The sequence below is a fragment of the Oncorhynchus kisutch genome, linkage group LG14 (assembly GCF_002021735.2).
Source record: "Oncorhynchus kisutch isolate 150728-3 linkage group LG14, Okis_V2, whole genome shotgun sequence".
In the NCBI taxonomy this organism is placed as follows: Eukaryota; Metazoa; Chordata; class Actinopteri; order Salmoniformes; family Salmonidae; genus Oncorhynchus; species Oncorhynchus kisutch.
The window spans coordinates 84,385,028-84,404,423 of NC_034187.2; the positions used below are offsets into that span (position 1 = coordinate 84,385,028).

Sequence of the window (19,396 nt, forward strand, 5' to 3'; positions counted from 1 at the left end):
TAGTGGTTGGAGGCAGGTAGCCTAGTGGTTGGAGGCAGGTAGCCTAGTGGTTAGAGGTAGGTAGCCTAGTGGTTAGAGGCAGGTAGCCTAGTGGTTAGAGGCAGGTAGCCTAGTGGTTGGAGGCAGGTAGCCTAGTGGTTGGAGGCAGGTAGCCTAGTGGTTAGAGGTAGGTAGCCTAGTGGTTAGAGGTAGGTAGCCTAGTGGTTAGAGGTAGGTAGCCTAGTGGTTAGAGGTAGGTAGCCTAGTGGTTGGAGGCAGGTAGCCTAGTGGTTAGAGGTAGGTAGCCTAGTGGTTAGAGGCAGGTAGCCTAGTGGTTGGAGGCAGGTAGCCTAGTGGTTGGAGGCAGGTAGCCTAGTGGTTGGAGGCAGGTAGCCTAGTGGTTGGAGGCAGGTAGCCTAGTGGTTGGAGGCAGGTAGCCTAGTGGTTGGAGGCAGGTAGCCTAGTGGTTGGAGGCAGGTAGCCTAGTGGTTAGAGGCAGGTAGCCTAGTGGTTGGAGGCAGGTAGCCTAGTGGTTGGAGGCAGGTAGCCTAGTGGTTGGAGGCAGGTAGCCTAGTGGTTGGAGGTAGGTAGCCTAGTGGTTAGAGGCAGGTAGCCTAGTGGTTAGAGGCAGGTAGCCTAGTGGTTAGAGGTAGGTAGCCTAGTGGTTAGAGGTAGGTAGCCTAGTGGTTAGAGGTAGGTAGCCTAGTGGTTGGAGGTAGGTAGCCTAGTGGTTGGAGGTAGGTAGCCTAGTGGTTGGAGGTAGGTAGCCTAGTGGTTGGAGGTAGGTAGCCTAGTGGTTAGAGGCAGGTAGCCTAGTGGTTGGAGGCAGGTAGCCTAGTGGTTGGAGACAGGTAGCCTAGTGGTTGGAGGCAGGTAGCCTAGTGGTTGGAGGCAGGTAGCCTAGTGGTTGGAGGCAGGTAGCCTAGTGGTTGGAGGCAGGTAGCCTAGTGGTTGGAGGCAGGTAGCCTAGTGGTTGGAGGCAGGTAGCCTAGTGGTTGGAGGCAGGTAGCCTAGTGGTTGGAGGCAGGTAGCCTAGTGGTTGGAGGCAGGTAGCCTAGTGGTTGGAGGCAGGTAGCCTAGTGGTTGGAGGCAGGTAGCCTAGTGGTTGGAGGCAGGTAGCCTAGTGGTTGGAGGCAGGTAGCCTAGTGGTTGGAGGCAGGTAGCCTAGTGGTTGGAGGCAGGTAGCCTAGTGGTTGGAGGCAGGTAGCCTAGTGGTTGGAGGCAGGTAGCCTAGTGGTTGGAGGCAGGTAGCCTAGTGGTTGGAGGTTGACGTTTGCTTGATCGAATCCCCGAGCTGACAAGGTAAAAATCTGTCTTTCTTCCCCTGAACAAGGCAGTTAACCCACTGTTCCCCTGAACAAGGCAGTTAAGCCACTGTTCCCCTGAACAAGGCAGTTAAGCCACTGTTCCCCTGAACAAGGCAGTTAAGCCGCTGTTCCCCTGAACAAGGCAGTTAAGCCGCTGTTCCCCTGAACAAGGCAGTTAGCCCGCTGTTCCCCTGAACAAGGCAGTTAACCCACTGTTCCCCTGAACAAGGCAGTTAACCCGCTGTTCCCCTGAACAAGGCAGTTAACCCGCAGTTCCCCGGGTCTCCGAAGACCTGGATGTTGATCAAGGCAGCTCCCCTCACCTCTCTAATTCAGAGGAGTTGGGTTAAATGCAGAAGACACATTTCAGTTGAATACATTCAATTGGACAACTGACTAGGTAGCATGCTAAACATCAAGGTAGGCTAGCTTGTATGTGAAAGTTATAGAGCAGCACGGAATGAGTCACTCCCTAGCTAAAGCTGGCTTTAAATGATACGCTGAGGAACCTCCAACTCTCTTATATCGTTGAGGATTACTGTAGCTGAGGAACCCACAACTCTCTTATATCGTTGAGGATTACTGTAGCTGAGGAACCCACAACTCTCTTATATCGTTGAGGATTACTGTAGCTGAGGAACCCACAACTCTCTTATATCGTTGAGGATTACTGTAGCTGAGGAACCCACAACTCTCTTATATCGTTGAGGATTAGCTGAGGAATCCCCAACTCTCTTATATCGTTGAGAATTAGCTGAGGAATCCCCAACTCTCTTAGATCGTTGAGAATTAGTTGAGGAATCCCCAACTCTCTTATATCGTTGAGAATTAGTTGAGGAACCCCCAACTCTCTTATCTATCGAGGCAGGATCGAGGCAGGGTTAAGTTTTGATGACTGGTTGAGGAATAAGAGGAATAAACCTACATTAGCTAGGATCAGGGGGTACTCCAGGCAGAGCAAAAATTCAGTTGGTGGTACAGTAAATGAAAAAGGTTGGGAACCACTGGATTGAATAAACCATGCTAACCACTAACTAATTTATATGTAAAAATAAATAAATAAAAAACATTTGAGTGATTTTAAACTTTGAAATCATATAATAAAGACTATCGACAGAAAAAATAGCACACACTTCCATCTTACCTTCGCGTTAATGTCTTAAAACGTGGGGTCGTTGTTGAGATGAAAAAGTATCTCGCATCAACCTGCGATTGACTAAACCAGATGAAAAGCATAGAAATTGAATTCATAGACTTCTTCTTCGAGGTTCAACGTCGGTTGGCATCCATTAACGCCACCTACTGGACTGGAGTATTTATTTTTTGAAATATTTTTTTTACCTTTATTTAACCAGGCAAGTCAGTTAAGACCACATTCGTATTTACAATGACGGCCTAGGAACAGTGGGTTAACTGCCTTGTTCAGGGCCCAGGGAACAGTGGGTTAACTGCCTTGTTCAGGGCCCGGGGAACAGTGGGTTAACTGCCTTGTTCAGGGCCCGGGGAACAGTGGGTTAACTGCCTTGTTCAGGGCCTGGGGAACAGTGGGTTAACTGCCTTGTTCAGGGCCTGGGGAACAGTGGGTTAACTGCCTGTTCAGGGCCCGGGGAACAGTGGGTTAACTGCCTTGTTCAGGGCCCGGGGAACAGTGGGTTAACTGCCTTGTTCAGGGCCCGGGGAACAGTGGGTTAACTGCCTTGTTCAGGGCCCGGGGAACAGTGGGTTAACTGCCTGTTCAGGGCCCGGGGAACAGTGGGTTAACTGCCTGTTCAGGGCCCGGGGAACAGTGGGCTAACTGCCTTGTTCAGGGCCCAGGGAACAGTGGGTTAACTGCCTTGTTCAGGGCCTGGGGAACAGTGGGTTAACAACCTGTTCAGGGGCAGAACGACAGATTGTTACCTTGTCATTTATACCTTTTGATCTAGCAACCTTTCGGTTACTGGCCCAACGCTCTAACTACTAGGCTACCTACCGCCCCGCTAGGCTACGTGCCGCCCCGCTAGGCTACCTGCCGACCCGCTAGGCTACCTGCCGACCCGCTAGGCTACCTGCCGACCCGCTAGGCTACCTGCCCGACCCGCTAGGCTACCTGCCCGCCCCACTAGGCTACCTGCCGCCCCGCTAGGCTACCTGCCGTATAACTCCCTTATACATAAATGTTTTTTCAATCAAATACCCTACCATCTAACACTTCACTCACTTTTTTTTTTTAAATACGATACTCCACCATTTAAATGTATTTAGTCCTACTTCAGGCCAACACCCTGAAAGGATCGGACACCACCACTGAACACACCCTGTAACTCTTCTGTCGTCAAATCTCTCACACCCAAATACCTCTCTGCAGCTGCCACCACAACCTCAATTTTCTGCGTCTTATGTTCCATCCCTGCTGTACAGTTGATAACCATTAATATAAACAAACATCTTACTGAAATATATAACTTGTTGGTTTTAATACTTTGTAGCGCCACCTTTTGCTGTGATTACAGCTGTAAGTCGCTTGGGGTATGTCTCTATCAGTTTTGCACATCGAGAGTGACTTCATGATTGTGTCCCACTTGTTGTTGATTCTTCACAAAAAAATACAGTTTTATATCTTTGTTTGAAGCCTGAAATGTGGCAAAAGGACGCGAAGTTCAAGGGGGCCGAATACTTTCGCAAGGCACTGTATATAACTTGTTGGTTTATCCCTCTGTACTGGTATATCTCTACTACTCTCACCACTCCTCCCCTTAACCCATCTACCTCTACTTTCTTCACTGCCTCAGCATATGACAACTTCTGCACTACTCCAACCCTGGAAACCTCAACCTGCCTCTCTCGCATGGGACATTTCTGATTCCCAGGCTCCATGGGCACCCCTACAATTAATACACACAACTACTTTCCCCAATGCTACACATTCCTTTGTCTCATGCTCTTCTGCACACTTCTCACACCTAGGAACCTCCCTCCTACGCACTGCTGCCACATAGGAACACCTAGGAACCTCCCTCCTACACACTGCTGCCACATAGGAACACCTAGGAACCTCCCTCCTACACACTGCTGCCACATAGGAACACCTAGGAACCTCCCTCCTACACACTGCTGCCACATACTAACACCTAGGAACCTCCCTCCTACACACTGCTGCCACATAGGAACACCTAGGAACCTCCCTCCTACACACTGCTGCCACATAGGAACACCTAGGAACCTCCCTCCTACACACTGCTGCCACATAGGAACACCTAGGAACCTCCCTCCTACACACTGCTGCCACATAGGAACACCTAGGAACCTCCCTCCTACACACTGCTGCCACATAGGAACACCTAGGAACCTCCCTCCTACACACTGCTGCCACATAGGAACACCTAGGAACCTCCCTCCTACACACTGCTGCCACAGGCACACCTAGGAACCTCCCTCCTACACACTGCTGCCACATAGGAACACCTAGGAACCTCCCTCCTACACACTGCTGCCACATAGGAACACCTAGGAACCTCCCTCCTACACACTGCTGCCACATAGGCACACCTAGGAACCTCCCTCCTACACACTGCTGCCACATAGGCACACCTAGGAACCTCCCTCCTACACACTACTGCCACATAGGAACCTCCCTCCTACACACTGCTGCCACATAGGCACACCTAGGAACCTCCCTCCTACACACTGCTGCCACATAGGCACACCTAGGAACCTCCCTCCTACACACTGCTGCCACATAGGAACACCTAGGAACCTCCCTCCTACACACTGCTGCCACATAGGAACCTCCCTCCTACACACTGCTGCCACATAGGAACACCTAGGAACCTCCCTCCTACACACTGCTGCCACATAGGAACACCTAGGAACCTCCCTCCTACACACTGCTGCCACATAGGAACACCTAGGAACCTCCCTCCTACACACTGCTGCCACATAGGCACACCTAGGAACCTCCCTCCTACACACTGCTGCCACATAGGAACACCTAGGAACCTCCCTCCTACACACTGCTGCCACATAGGAACCTCCCTCCTACACACTGCTGCCACATAGGAACCTCCCTCCTACACACTGCTGCCACATAGGAACCTCCCTCCTACACACTGCTGCCACATACCCATAAACTGTAACAACGTAATGTAGTCGACACAAAAGTTGGTACAGGATAACGTTATATATGCTAACATCACTTTGTCGGGCAAAAGGCTCAACATCAAAACTCAAACAGACAATGACTCTTCTGTTTCACCACTCACGCCACCCTGTCTGCGTCGCACCAAACGACGAGCGTCACAAACAACGGGGATCTTCCCTTCCAGTTGACCGGCAGCTTCCACATTAACCTCTACCCCAGTAATCACTCCTTTCAATGGAGCCCTTTTCTTTCTTCATTCGTTTAACATGGAGCACCTGCTCCCTCTAACCAGCTGAAACACAAACAATTATCACAAGACCACTTCTGGTTACCCTCACCGATTCCACAGCAACAGACTCTGTTTTCACCCACCCTAAAACCACAAATGGATCAGCCAAAAGGCAAGGGTCCACTTTTTTCCCCAAAACGTCAATCCTACTCTCACAGACTCATCTTTATCCTGACCCTCTGTGCAAGAATCGGGCTGTGAGAACTTAACCAGTGGTGGAAAAAATACCCAATTTTCATACTTGAGTACAAGTAAAGATACCTTCATAGAAAAGGACTCAAGTATACGTGAAAGTCACCCTGTAAAATACTTGAGTAAAGTATAAAAAATATTTGGTTTTAAATATACTTAAGTATCAAAAGTTAAGTATAAATCATTTCACATTTCTTATATTACGCAAACCAGATGACACCATAAAAAAAAAATATATATATATATATTTACAGGTAGCCAGGGGCACACTCCAATACTAAGACATAATTTACAAACAAAGCATTTGTGTTTATTGAGTCCTGCAGATCAGAGGCAGTAGGGATGTTCTCTGTTTAGTGAGTCCTCCAGATTAGAGGCAGTAGGGATGACCAGGGATATTCTCTGTTTAGTGAGTCCTCCAGATTAGAGGCATTAGGGATGACCAGGGATATTCTCTGTTCAGTGAGTCCTGCAGATCAGAGGCAGTAGGGATGACCAGGGATGTTCTCTGTTTAGTGAGTCCTCCAAATCAGAGGCAATAGGGATGACCAGGGATGTTCTCTGTTTAGTGAGTCCTCCAGATCAGAGGCAGTAGGGATGACCAGGGATGTTCTGTTTAGTGAGACCTCCAGATCAGAGGCAGTAGGGATGACCAGGGATGTTCTCTGTTTAGTGAGTCCTCCAGATCAGAGGCAGTAGGGATGACCAGGGATGTTCTCTGTTTAGTGAGTCCTCCAGATCAGAGGCAATAGGGATGACCAGGGATGTTCTCTGTTTAGTGAGTCCTCCAAATCAGAGGCAATAGGGATGACCAGGGATGTTCTCTGTTTAGTGAGTCCTCCAAATCAGAGGCAATAGGGATGACCAGGGATGTTCTCTGTTTAGTGAGTCCTCCAGATCAGAGGCAATAGGGATGACCAGGGATGTTCTCTGTTTAGTGAGTCCTCCAAATCAGAGGCAGTAGGGATGACCAGGGATGTTCTCTGTTTAGTGAGACCTCCAGATCAGAGGCAGTAGGGATGACCAGGGATGTTCTCTGTTTAGTGAGTCCTCCAGATCAGAGGCAGTAGGGATGACCAGGGATGTTCTCTGTTTAGTGAGTCCTCCAGATCAGAGGCAATAGGGATGACCAGGGATGTTCTCTGTTTAGTGAGTCCTCCAGATCAGAGGCAATAGGGATGACCAGGGATGTTCTCTGTTTAGTGAGTCCTCCAGATCAGAGGCAATAGGGATGACCAGGGATGTTCTCTGTTTAGTGAGTCCTCCAGATCAGAGGCAATAGGGATGACCAGGGATGTTCTGTTTAGTGAGTCCTCCAGATCAGAGGCAATAGGGATGACCAGGGATGTTCTCTGTTTAGTGAGTCCTCCAGATCAGAGGCAATAGGGATGACCAGGGATGTTCTCTGTTTAGTGAGTCCTCCAGATCAGAGGCAATAGGGATGACCAGGGATGTTCTCTGTTTAGTGAGTCCTCCAGATCAGAGGCAATAGGGATGACCAGGGATGTTCTCTGTTTAGTGAGTCCTCCAGATCAGAGGCAATAGGGATGACCAGGGATGTTCTCCGTTTAGTGAGTCTGCCAGATCAGAGGCAGTAGGGGTAAGATGACTTTCCTGTCCTGTTAAGCAATTAAAATGTAATGAGTACTTTTGGGTATCAGGGAAAATGTATAGTGTAAAACATATATTATTTTCTTTAGGACTGTAGTGAAGTAAAAATACAAGTTGTGAAGAATATAAATAGTAAAGTACAGAGACCCCGCCCAAAAGTACTTTTACTTATTAAGTACTTTACACAACTTCACATCTCCGATACTTCGCCTTCATTCACTTCCATTTCTCCTCCCATCTTCAACTCACTGTAAGGGTTTTCCTGTGGTGAAGGAGAAGCAGACCAAAATGTGGTGGTTATTCATGTTCTTTAATAAAGGAACTATATATGAAATAACTAACAAAACAATAAATGTGTGAAAACCTAAACAGTCCTATCTGGTGCAAACAGAGACATGAACAATCACCCACAAAACCCAACACAAAACAGGCTACCTAAATATGGTTCCCAATCAGAGACAATGACTAACACCTGCCTCTGATTGAGAACCATATCAGGCCAAACATAGAAATAGACAAACCAGACACACAACATAGAATGCCCACCCAGCTCACGTCCTGACCAACACTAAAACAAGGAAAACACATACGAACGATGTTCAGAACGTGACACTCACTCTGCTTACACTTTCTACCAGTCTTCTTTAATTAACAAACCATCTCCCTTTTTTCTGCAATTTTTAACCGACTCGAGCTCACCCTCTTCCTCCCTCTCTCTCTCTCTCTCTCCTCTGCTTCTCTTTTCCCCCCCCATTAGTCCTTTTGACTGTCCAGGTGGAAGAAGGGAAATGCCCCACGTGACTATTTTAGAGATGCACTGTTAAACTGCAACTCACACTGTGTCCATTTGGGACCCTTCAAAATAAAAGTGTTCCAAGTTTGGGATTGAGACCGGTAGATTTCTCCCACTGCACCAGATGTACAGAAAGGGGTTGAATATGAAACCTGGTATCACAATGTATAGTATGACAGTGCTGCTCAACTCAACTGTGGATGGAGCACCTCATGTAGCCAGTGGTAAACCTACATGTAGATTTCAGAACCGTATGGTAGTCTGTGTATGCCCGTTTATCGTTACTGATGTGCTACATCTCTGGCTAGGACTGAGTATATGAAGTTTGTAAAAAAAATATATATATAATTTTAAAAGAATGAATTCCCACAAAAGCACAATACTGTCTGAATTAGTATTTATTCAATGTAACAACTCTTTAAATAAGTACATCAATGAATACCAGTTCACAACAGTTTCTGTCAACAAAGATATTTCAAACTTTTACTCACATTGAATATTTACATTATGCACAGGAGGCAGCGTTTTATACAGGGTGTGGTCTGAGCTCTCTGTGTCTGTGATCTATAGTGATATTCCCATTTGGATCAGAGCTGAAACATTTGGCTATCACTGCCTCTCCATCTCCAATCCAATCAATAGAAAATGACACGTTTTCCCATTTGTAGGAGACTGATCAGATAAGAATGTGGGTGAGGTGGGTGGGGTGGGGTGGGGGATCTGGTGACTGAAGCTGGATTTGTCACCTTTCTCCCTCTTCCGGCTCTCAAGATGTCCGCCAACTCTGGGGGAGTATTCAGTTACAGATCCAGGCAGATCCCTCCGTTTCATTCCATTCGCTTCCATATTCAGAACATTTTTTTTTTGCAACAGTAATGAATACACCCCCAAGTGCATTAGACCAGAACTTGACCACGAGAGACATCCAACAGGACTTCCCTTTCATAACGGTTGAAGGCACTGCTCAACGTGTATTCACTGTGTGTTTGTGTATAATATGACATGAAATGTAGGATTATCTTGTCCACAGTACTGTTATAAATATCTTTCTCCCCCCCCCCCTCCCCCCCCCCCCCCTCCCCTCCTCTCCCCAGGTCAATTTAGATACGTGACATGGTAGACACTTTCAATACATTAAACTCAAGACTTCACTCCATTTTCCAATACTTTGACTTTTGTATTCTTCCCTCGTCTTTAAAAAGACATGTCCTTCGTAAAGAGACAAGGTTGAGAATTCAATGTTGTTGTTTTTAAATAAAATGGATTGTAAAAATGAACAGGTTTTGATAATATAATACACAAAGTTGAGAACATTCAGAACGCAACAGCAACCTGAAAAGGACTTCTCTTAAATCAGACAAATACATTTTTACTCATATACTTTAATCTTTCTAGATTAGTACTAGCTGTCGTTATGGGTTTGCCCAACACTAAGTTAATGACTAGCTGTAAAAAAACAAACTTAAATACATGATAGATTGTACAGACTGTGTCAAATAGTTTGGTTAACAATTATTGTGCTATAGTGGTTCTGGTTTAATGGTGAGACTAAGAACTAGTGTTTTTGAAACATCTTTTACCTACAGTGTTGCAGTTGGGACCAAATCTCATCTCGGCATTACTTGGGTGTATTCATTGGGGCGGCAGCGTAGCCTAGTGGTTAGAGCATTGGACTAGTAACCGGAAGGTTGCGAGTTCAAACCCCCGAGCTGACAAGGTACAAATCTGTTGTTCTGCCCCTGAACAGGCAGTTAACCCACTGTTCCCAGGCCGTCATTGAAAATAAGAATGTGTTCTTAACTGACTTGCCTGGTTAAATAAAGGTAAAATAAATTTAAAAAAATTGGTGCACACCGTAGCTAAAATGTTTTGCAACAAAAGGAGTTACTATTGGACAAATTCAGGTAGGTCCCTCCCCTTGGCATCCTGGCTCACCCCTGTTGAATGAGCCAATGAAACGTGAGGAAGGAAACATTGTAAAACACAAAAAGGAATCCATGACAAGAGAACTCCATCGTAGTGTCAAATAGTAGACAAGGTCTTAAACCTTTCAACAACAAAAAACCCGACAAAAATCACATTGTGAATCTTTCAATGCTAGATAGGGTTCTGACTTGTTTTGTACATGACTGTACCAAACTAAAGTCTGTAGAAACACGTGTTGTAGAAATGTTCTATATCTCTCTCTACCAAAATAATTAGTCTGGCTTTTGTTGTTGTTTTTTTAAAAACCTTTTTAACCGAAATGTAAACCGAGAAGGAAAAAAAAAAGCAAACCATTGGGCCATTTTGTTGACGGTCATCTTCACCATAGAAAGATGGTCGCTCAGGTTTCACACTTGAGGGGGGGGGGGGGGGGGGGAGTAGTAGATTGTTCTAAAAAGTCTTGGGCTTTTGAAACTAGTACCCACGCTAGATTAAGTTAAGACAGAAATATTCAACATTGGCAAAATACACACACACACACAAAAATGGTACACATCACATTAAGGTTTTGTGCAACATTCATGGACAACAACTAAAGGCTGTGTTTTACAGTAGTCTATTGAGTCTCGCACTTTGAAATCGGTTGCCTTTTGAGACTGCACCCAAAACTATTTCTGAGTTTGTCACAGCTTAAGTGGGCTGGGAATTGAACCAGGAAGGTCACTCCTTTTTAGGATTCCTTGCCATGGCACATCGTCATGACGACACGTGCTCTGAGACACGTGAGCAGCAGTGTGATTGGATGGTAAAGCAGTATCTCCGTCGTGATAGGTCCAGCCCTCGTCAGCCCCACCCCGGTGCAAGCAACCGTGTCACTCCAGTGGTCCATGAGTGTTCTAGAATCTACACCATGTTGGTCAGTTCTGTGGAGTCTGTTTCTGAGTCGACTTCATTTTCCCTGTGAGAACAGAACAGAGACCAGGTGTTAGACATGGCACATACAAGCAGTCCATAAAATATCTGAACAGTTCACAACTAAATGTACTTTGAGTAGCCTGGGTATGAGGCATGTCAAGGAGCGGAATTCGGCATCGTTTCCAGATCATACATCTATCCAATCCTTTCCGATATACAGGAAATGCTTGGGGTACGAGGCCCCCCGAGTTCCCAAGCCAGACACGCCAGTCTTACCGTTGCTCCTGAAGAAGCTTCCTGTTGCACTGCCTCCTCTCTTCGTCGATTGGATAAGAGCGGAATAAGACCAGGCCAATCAGAATGAGTCCTATGGGCGCCGCGGAGACCAGAACCTTCAGGGTTATATCCACGTTCTCAGGCTGGGTGCAACCTCGAGTCATATACCCTGCAAAACTACACACACACACACACACACACACACGGTTGATAGTACAAATTAATGTAACCTCATGACTGATCAACACGCTAACAAAGAGGTTAATGTGACATACACACACTACTAATTTAGATGTGAGAGCCAGGGGAATCATATGGAGTGGATGTGAGAGCCAGGGGAATCATATGGAGTGGATGTGAGAGCCAGAGGAATCATATGGAGTGGATGTGAGAGCCAGAGGAATCATATGGAGTGGATGTGAGAGCCAGAGGAATCATATGGAGTGGATGTGAGAGCCAGGCCAGAGGAATCATATGGAGTGGATGTGAGAGCCAGGCCAGAGGAATCATATGGAGTGGATGGGAGAGCCAGGCCAGAGGAATCATATGGAGTGGATGGGAGAGCCAGGCCAGAGGAATCTATGGAGTGGATGTGAGAGCCAGGGGAATCATATGGAGTGGATGTGAGAGCCAGAGGAATCATATGGAGTGAATGTGAGAGCCAGGCCAGAGGAATCATATGGAGTGATGGGAGAGCCAGGGGAATCATATGGAGTGGATGTGAGAGCCAGGGGAATCATGTGGAGACTGTAGGATTTGGCTTATCCTCACACCAACAACATTTACCTATGTACAGTACAACAGGGGCCAGTGTGTTTTCCTTCCTGTGTGTGTGTGTGTGTGTGTGTGTGGTAAACTTACTCCAAGCTGAGAGTGGAGATCCCCAGAGAGATTCCAGAGGCAAACTTGGTGAAGAAGACATAGAAGGAATAAAAGATGGCTTCGTGACCCCGAGAGTCTGGGTTCTGGACCTGGAAGTCATCTACCACATCTGGCAGCATGGACCTAGAGACAGAGACAGAGAGTCAGTAACATCCTCCACATCTGGCAACATGGACCTAGAGACAGAGAGTCAGTAATATCCTCCACACCTGGCAACATGGACCTAGAAACAGAGAGACAGACATCTACCATGTCTGGCAATATGGACCTAGAAACAGAGACAGAGAGTCAGTAACATCCACCACATCTGACAACATGGACCTAGAAACAGAGACAGAGAGTCAGTAACATTCACCACGTCTGGCAACATGGACCTAGAGACAGACCGAGACATCCACCAACAACCAAACACTAGACACACAAGAGTGTAGGGGTTGGAAACATAACCGGAGAGGAGGAGATGACAGCCAGAGGGTCGGTATGGTAAGAGGAAAAACTCCAACTCACCACGGCAACAGGAAGGCAGCAGCGACTCCGACCCCGGCAGCGAACGACACCATGTAGGTAATGATGAGATTACTCTTCACACACACCACCAGGATCATGAAGGGGATCACAGACTGTAGACAGGACAGAAACACCGTATTACAAACACCACCTTCATCATTATAAACTCAGAGACCCTGGTCCAATAAAAAGCATGTCTCCATGGATTAAGGCAGGGGGTTTCGCCAAACTCTGGTCCCGGGGCCCCCCACCTGGGTGGTAGGTTTTGTTTTTTTGCCCGAGCACAACACAGCTGATTCAAAAATCAACGCTTGATGAGAAAATAAAATTTTTAAAATAAAAATTTTAAAAATTAAAAATCAGCTGTGCAAGGTTAGAGCAGAAACCAGGGAGGGGAGGAGAGTCCCCAGGACCGAGATTGGTAAACCCTGGACTATGGCATGGTGCTGTGCGATCATTCTGCGTAGTCTTACCGAGGTGCCGATGTACACGGCGTTCTTCTTGCCAAACTTGGTGAGGAACCACTGCCAGAAAGGTATGGTGAGCATCGCAGCGAGCTGGAAAAAGAGGTGTGTTGTTTTCAGTCAAAACACATCATATAGAAATAGTTGTGTCCATCTTTGAGATGTCCTTTTTTCCTGCTTTGAACTAGCCGGGGTTCCAGTCCATTTCTTCTTTTGCCAACGTGTAAAGACAAACGTAACCCTATTCTCCCATGTAGGGCACTACTTTTGACCACTGAACATAGTGGGGCAAAAAAAGTATTTAGTCAGCCACCAATTGTGCAAGTTCTCCCACTTAAAAAGAGGAGGCCTGTAATTTATCATAGGTACACGTCAACTATGACAGACAAAATGAGAAAAAACTAATCCAGAAAAGGTTGTGGACAGGTGTCTTTTATACTGATAACAAGTTCAAACAGGTGCCATTAATACAGGTAACGAGTGGAGGACAGAGGAGCCTCTTAAAAGAAGAAGTTGCACGTCTGTGAGAGCCAGAAATCTTGCTTGTTTGTAGGTGACCAAATACTTATTTTCCACCATAATTTGCAAATAAATAATGTGATTTTCTGGATTTCTCATTTTGTCTGTCATAGTTGAAGTGTCCCTATGATGAAAATTACAGGCCTCTCTCATCCCTTTAAGTGGGAGAACTTGCACAATTGGTGGCTGACTAAATACTTTTTTGCCCCACTGTGTATTGTATTAGGGAATAGGGTGCTATTTGGGATGCAACGTTGTGGAATGTTCGGTCTTTGGAACATCTGTCGAGGAAGACTCAAACACTCCCCCAAACACTCCCCAAACAAAAAGCAGCAGTTCAGTCTTGTAAATCCTAAACACTAACCAGTCTTCTTAATGTTTTACATTTTACAAAATGCAAAAACTGCTTCCCAAAACATTCCAAATTAAGTTAAGGTCAAATTCAGCTGTTTTTAAACCTCAAAATCAAATCATTTGTGGGTAACAATTAAATACCTTACTGTGACTGTTTTCAATTTAAAACGGTCAAAAATAAACTAAATTAACAAAACATTTTTTTGTTGTTGCTAGGACTGTGTGGGTGTGGTCTGAGTAGGGAGGGGGAAAACTGAAGAATAGCCGTCATTGGCAGAGGGGTTCAGAATGCTTTCTGATTGGTCTATTAACCAATTTACCGCCTGGTCACCATGGAAGGCCAAAACTCCATCCCACCAAAACAGGCTGAAACCCCCGGGGGTCTTTTCAAGACAGCTCTTACACTAAAAATGGATTATTATTTTCAAAACGTCACAGTATTAGTGCTCTAGGCTTTAATAGTGCCAAGGAGCATCTCCCTAAACCTGCTCTAGTAAAATGCAACACACTCAGTCAATCTGTGTCTTTCAGTCATCAGGCTTTTTGTCTTTGTCACCTTTCTAATGCATCACCTGTGGGTGGACTGCATCAGCTAAACATCTCCACAGATGTTTGGTCTGCTACTTGGCGCTACCGCGCCAAGGTAGGTCACCTGGCGATACCGCACCACGGTAGGTCACCTGGCGATACCACGCCAAGGTCACACCAAGGTCACCTGCATCTAGCTTCCCTTGAACTGTCTGCACACCACTGCCCCTTCGAGTCCTTCCAGCATTAAACCTTTTCAGTGTCTACAACAACAACAAAATGTATATTTCAGAGTAAATAGAGTCACATGTTCTGAACCCAACAGGCTACTGCTGTCCTGTCTACGCTCACCACTCCAAATAGCAGCATGACCACTTCCCACAAAGGCAACTAGGAAAACTATTGGCTACAGTAGATTCACAACAAAGAGAGTCACCCTACTCCCTACATAGTGCACTACTTTTGACCAGAGACACAGTGCACTATATAAAAATCTGGATTTTTAAAAATTGTATTTATTTATTGAACCTTTATTTAACCAGGCAAGTCAGTTAAGAACAAATTCTTATTTACAATGACAGCCTAGGGACAGTGGGTTAACTGCCTTGTTCAGGGGCAGAACGACAGATTTGTACCTTGTCAGCTCAGGGATTTGAACTTGCAACCTTCCTGTTACTAGTCCCACACTCTAACCACTAGGCTACCTGCCCCCCCCCCCCCTCTAACCACTAGGCTACCTGCCCCCCCCCCCCTCTAACCACTAGGCTACCTGCCTCCCCCTCTAACCACTAGGCTACCTGCCTCCCCCCTCTAACCACTAGGCTACCTGCCTCCCCCCTCTAACCACTAGGCTACCTGCCTCCCCCCTCTAACCACTAGGCTACCTGCCTCCCCCCTCTAACCACTAGGCTACCTGCCTCCCCCCTCTAACCACTAGGCTACCTGCCTCCCCCCTCTAACCACTAGGCTACCTGCCTCCCCCCTCTAACCACTAGGCTACCTGCCTCCCCCCTCTAACCACTAGGCTACCTGCCTCCCCCCTCTAACCACTAGGCTACCTGCCTCCCCCCTCTAACCACTAGGCTACCCTACTCATGAACCAACTTCCTCTGCATTGGGGACAAGGTCTCGTTTGTTTAACCCCAATCCGTCCGTGTTCCCTCTACCCAGACCAATCTGGCAACCCTATTGGAGTTACACTATTACCAAACAGTGTAGCAATGAAGACTGTGCCCTTGACCAGAGAAGAGCCAAGCCACCTGGAGTGACACCATTAGGGAGGCCAGAGAGACGCGCTGAGGCCAGAGAGACGCGCTGAAAGGCCAGAGAGACGCGCTGAAAGGCCAGAGAGACGCGCTGAAAGGCCAGAGAGACGCGCTGAAAGGCCAGAGAGACGCGCTGAAAGGCCAGAGAGACGCGCTGAAAGGCCAGAGAGACGCGCTGAAAGGCCAGAGAGACGCGGTGAAAGGCCAGAGAGATGTGCTGAAAGGCCAGAGAGACGCGCTGAAAGGCCAGAGAGACGCACTGAAAGGCCAGAGAGACGCGGTGAAAGGCCAGAGAGACGCGGTGAAAGGCCAGAGAGACACACTGAAAGGCCAGAGAGACGCGGTGAAAGGCCAGAGAGATGTGCTGAAAGGCTGCAGTGCTGAATAACATTGAGCTTCAGAATGAAGAAAACAGGTTAAGAACCCTCAATGGCCTTCGAAGGGGTGAATATAGAATAAAGCTGCTCTAAAGTCAGTTTAGTGTGTCTCTAATGGTAAGGATTAGGAGAGGGTAAACTGATCCTAGACCTGTGCCTAGTGGTAAAGGTAAGGATTAGGAGAGGGTAAACTGATCCTAGACCTGTGCCTAGTGGTAAAGGTAAGGATTAGGAGAGGGTAAACTGACCTGTGCCTAATGGTAAAGGTAAGGATTAGGAGAGGGTAAACTGACCTGTGCCTAATGGTAAAGGTAAGGATTAGGAGAGGGTAAACTGATCCTAGACCTGTGCCTAGTGGTAAAGGTAAGGATTAGGGGAGGGTAAACTGATCCTAGACCTGTGCTTAGTGGTAAGGATTAGGGGAGGGTAAACTGATCCTAGACCTGTGCCTAGTGGTAAGGATTAGGGGAGGGTAAACTGATCCTAGACCTGTGCCTAGTGGTAAGGATTAGGGGAGGGTAAACTGATCCTAGACCTGTGCCTAATGGTAAAGGTAAGGATTAGGAGAGGGTAAACTGATCCTAGCGCTGTGCCTAATGGTAAAGGTAAGGATTAGGAGAGGGTAAACTGATCCTAGCGCTGTGCCTAATGGTAAAGGTAAGGATTAGGAGAGGGTAAACTGATCCTAGACCTGTGCCTAGTGGTAAGGATTAGGGGAGGGTAAACTGATCCTAGACCTGTGCCTAGTGGTAAGGATTAGGGGAGGGTAAACTGATCCTAGACCTGTGCCTAGTGGTAAGGATTAGGGGAGGGTAAACTGATCCTAGACCTGTGCCTAGTGGTAAGGATTAGGGGAGGGTAAACTGATCCTAGACCTGTGCCTAATGGTAAAGGTAAGGATTAGGAGAGGGTAAACTGATCCTAGACCTGTGCCTAGTGGTAAGGATTAGGGGAGGGTAAACTGATCCTAGACCTGTGCCTAATGGTAAAGGTAAGGATTAGGGGAGGGTAAACTGATCCTAGCGCTGTGCCTAATGGTAAAGGTAAGGATTAGGAGAGTGTAAACTGATCCTAGCGCTGTGCCTAATGGTAAAGGTAAGGATTAGGAGAGGGTAAACTGATCCTAGCGCTGTGCCTAATGGTAAAGGTAAGGATTAGGAGAGTGTAAACTGATCCTAGCGCTGTGCCTAATGGTAAGGAGAGGGTAAACTGATCCTAGCGCTGTGCCTAATGGTAAAGGTAAGGATTAGGGGAGGGTAAACTGATCCTAGCGCTGTGCCTAATGGTAAAGGTAAGGATTAGGAGAGGGTAAACTGATCCTAGCGCTGTGCCTAATGGTAAAGGTAAGGATTAGGAGAGGGTAAACTGATCCTAGCGCTGTGCCTAATGGTAAAGGTAAGAATTAGGAGAGGGTAAACTGATCCTAGCGCTGTGCCTAATGGTAAAGGTAAGGATTAGGAGAGGGTAAACTGATCCTAGCGCTGTGCCTAATGGTAAAGGTAAGGATTAGGAGAGGATAAACTGATCCTAGCGCTGTGCCTAATGGTAAAGGTAAGGATTAGGAGAGGGTAAACTGATCCTAGCGCTGTGCCTACGCTCCACTTCAAAGTATGTGCCTCAGGCGTTAACTCAATAAAACCATAATTGAAGGACCTTTTAGGAGTTAATTAAGACTTTACATAAAGGTAAAGGACATTAAGACAGGTCCACTTCATCCCTTTTATTTATTTAATTAGAGAATTAGCACTGAGTGCCCCCCCCCCCCCCCCCCCAGAGTTCACAGGCCTACTGTGCTGCTGTAAGGTCATGTGTCAGGCTGACTGTCACACGTACCAACTGCATTCCTGTTAGGATAAAGATGTCATTAAGTCCTTTTAATCATATGACAGAAGAGAGGGATAAATAAGGATGTCGGGGGAGGGGGGGGGACAGAGAGCGACTTTCATAGCAGTGGTAAACGTCTGTGTGGGAACAGGCTGGTATTCAGACCAGTGAAAGTGAACACAATAATAGCAGCTACAAGTCATTAGCCCTCACTGACTGGCTACCAGAGAGAGACGGAGAGAGAGAGACACACAGCTGTTTTGTATAGACAACCTCCTGAGAGACAGAGAGAGAGAGAGACAGAGAGACAGAGAGACAGAGAGACAGAGAGACAGAGAGAGAGACACAGCTGTTTTGTATAGACTACCTCCTGAGAGACAGAGAGAGAGAGAGACACAGAGAGACACAGCTGTTTTGTATAGAAACCTCCTGTCTCCAGTGGTCCAGTCAAGGTTACAGTAACAATAGAGAGGTCAGTGAATGATGTGGGAAAAGAGTCTCAATCCGTCTGTATCAAAACATAAAGGACATTGCCACTGTGTGTCCTCACCATGATGACCAGGAGAATGTTCTGGAAGTCGTTCCTAAAGCCCAGAGTGTAGCAGCAGAACAGAGCAAAGTTCCCTTCCAGGAGCTGCAGCGAGAGAGAGAGAGAGAGAGAGAGACAGAAACACAGACACGCTCAGTTAGACTGGCCCCGACACACACACACACACACACACACACACAGGAGCCAAGCGCTCGCTGCCTGGACACTCAACTTTAACATGACAGGCAGGCTTAGCCCAGAGACCACATAAATAAACAGACTACACACAGTCTAAAAAGGAGCAGAACGGTGGCAGACAGCCTAACATGAGGCCACGCTGAAGGTTAGCTTACGGTTGGGTTAAGTTTTTATTGTAGGTGATGAGGTGGTTATGGGTCAGAGACTGGCATACTATCAAAACCCCACATGACACACTGCAAAGCGTGACGCGTGTCATCACTCACCATTAAAGACATGTGTATATTGTGAACACTAGGTGTCAGCGGTCGTTAGAGAGCTGTGTGGACCTGGAACATTGATAATTGGGTTATATGCATCACTGACCTGTAAATAAATGGGGGGGGGGCTTGTAGCATAGGGGGGGGGGGGGGGTGTTGTCGCGTAGGGGGGGGGGGGGGGGGGGTGTTGTCGCATGGGGGGGGGGGGGGGGGGGGGGGGGGTTGTCGCATAGGGGGAGGGGGGGGTTGTCGCATAGGGGGGAGGGGGGGGGTTGTCGCAT

General features: G+C 47.0%; 1 protein-coding gene across 1 annotated transcript in view; it reads right to left on the reverse strand.

The window, feature by feature from the left end:
* Positions 1–8,671: 8,671 nt before the first annotated feature.
* The window catches only part of LOC109883185 (sodium-dependent lysophosphatidylcholine symporter 1-B), a 37,147-nt gene continuing 26,422 nt past the window's right edge, over positions 8,672–19,396 (reverse strand). Inside the window, exons 9-14 of the mRNA XM_031789093.1 lie at positions 18,679–18,762; positions 13,271–13,354; positions 12,798–12,910; positions 12,270–12,413; positions 11,409–11,585; positions 8,672–11,175 (exon numbers count right to left, since the gene is read on the reverse strand). Coding sequence (XP_031644953.1) covers positions 11,121–11,175; positions 11,409–11,585; positions 12,270–12,413; positions 12,798–12,910; positions 13,271–13,354; positions 18,679–18,762 — 657 coding nt within the window. The 3' untranslated portion in view covers positions 8,672–11,120. The remainder of the gene's footprint in view (positions 11,176–11,408; positions 11,586–12,269; positions 12,414–12,797; positions 12,911–13,270; positions 13,355–18,678; positions 18,763–19,396) is intronic.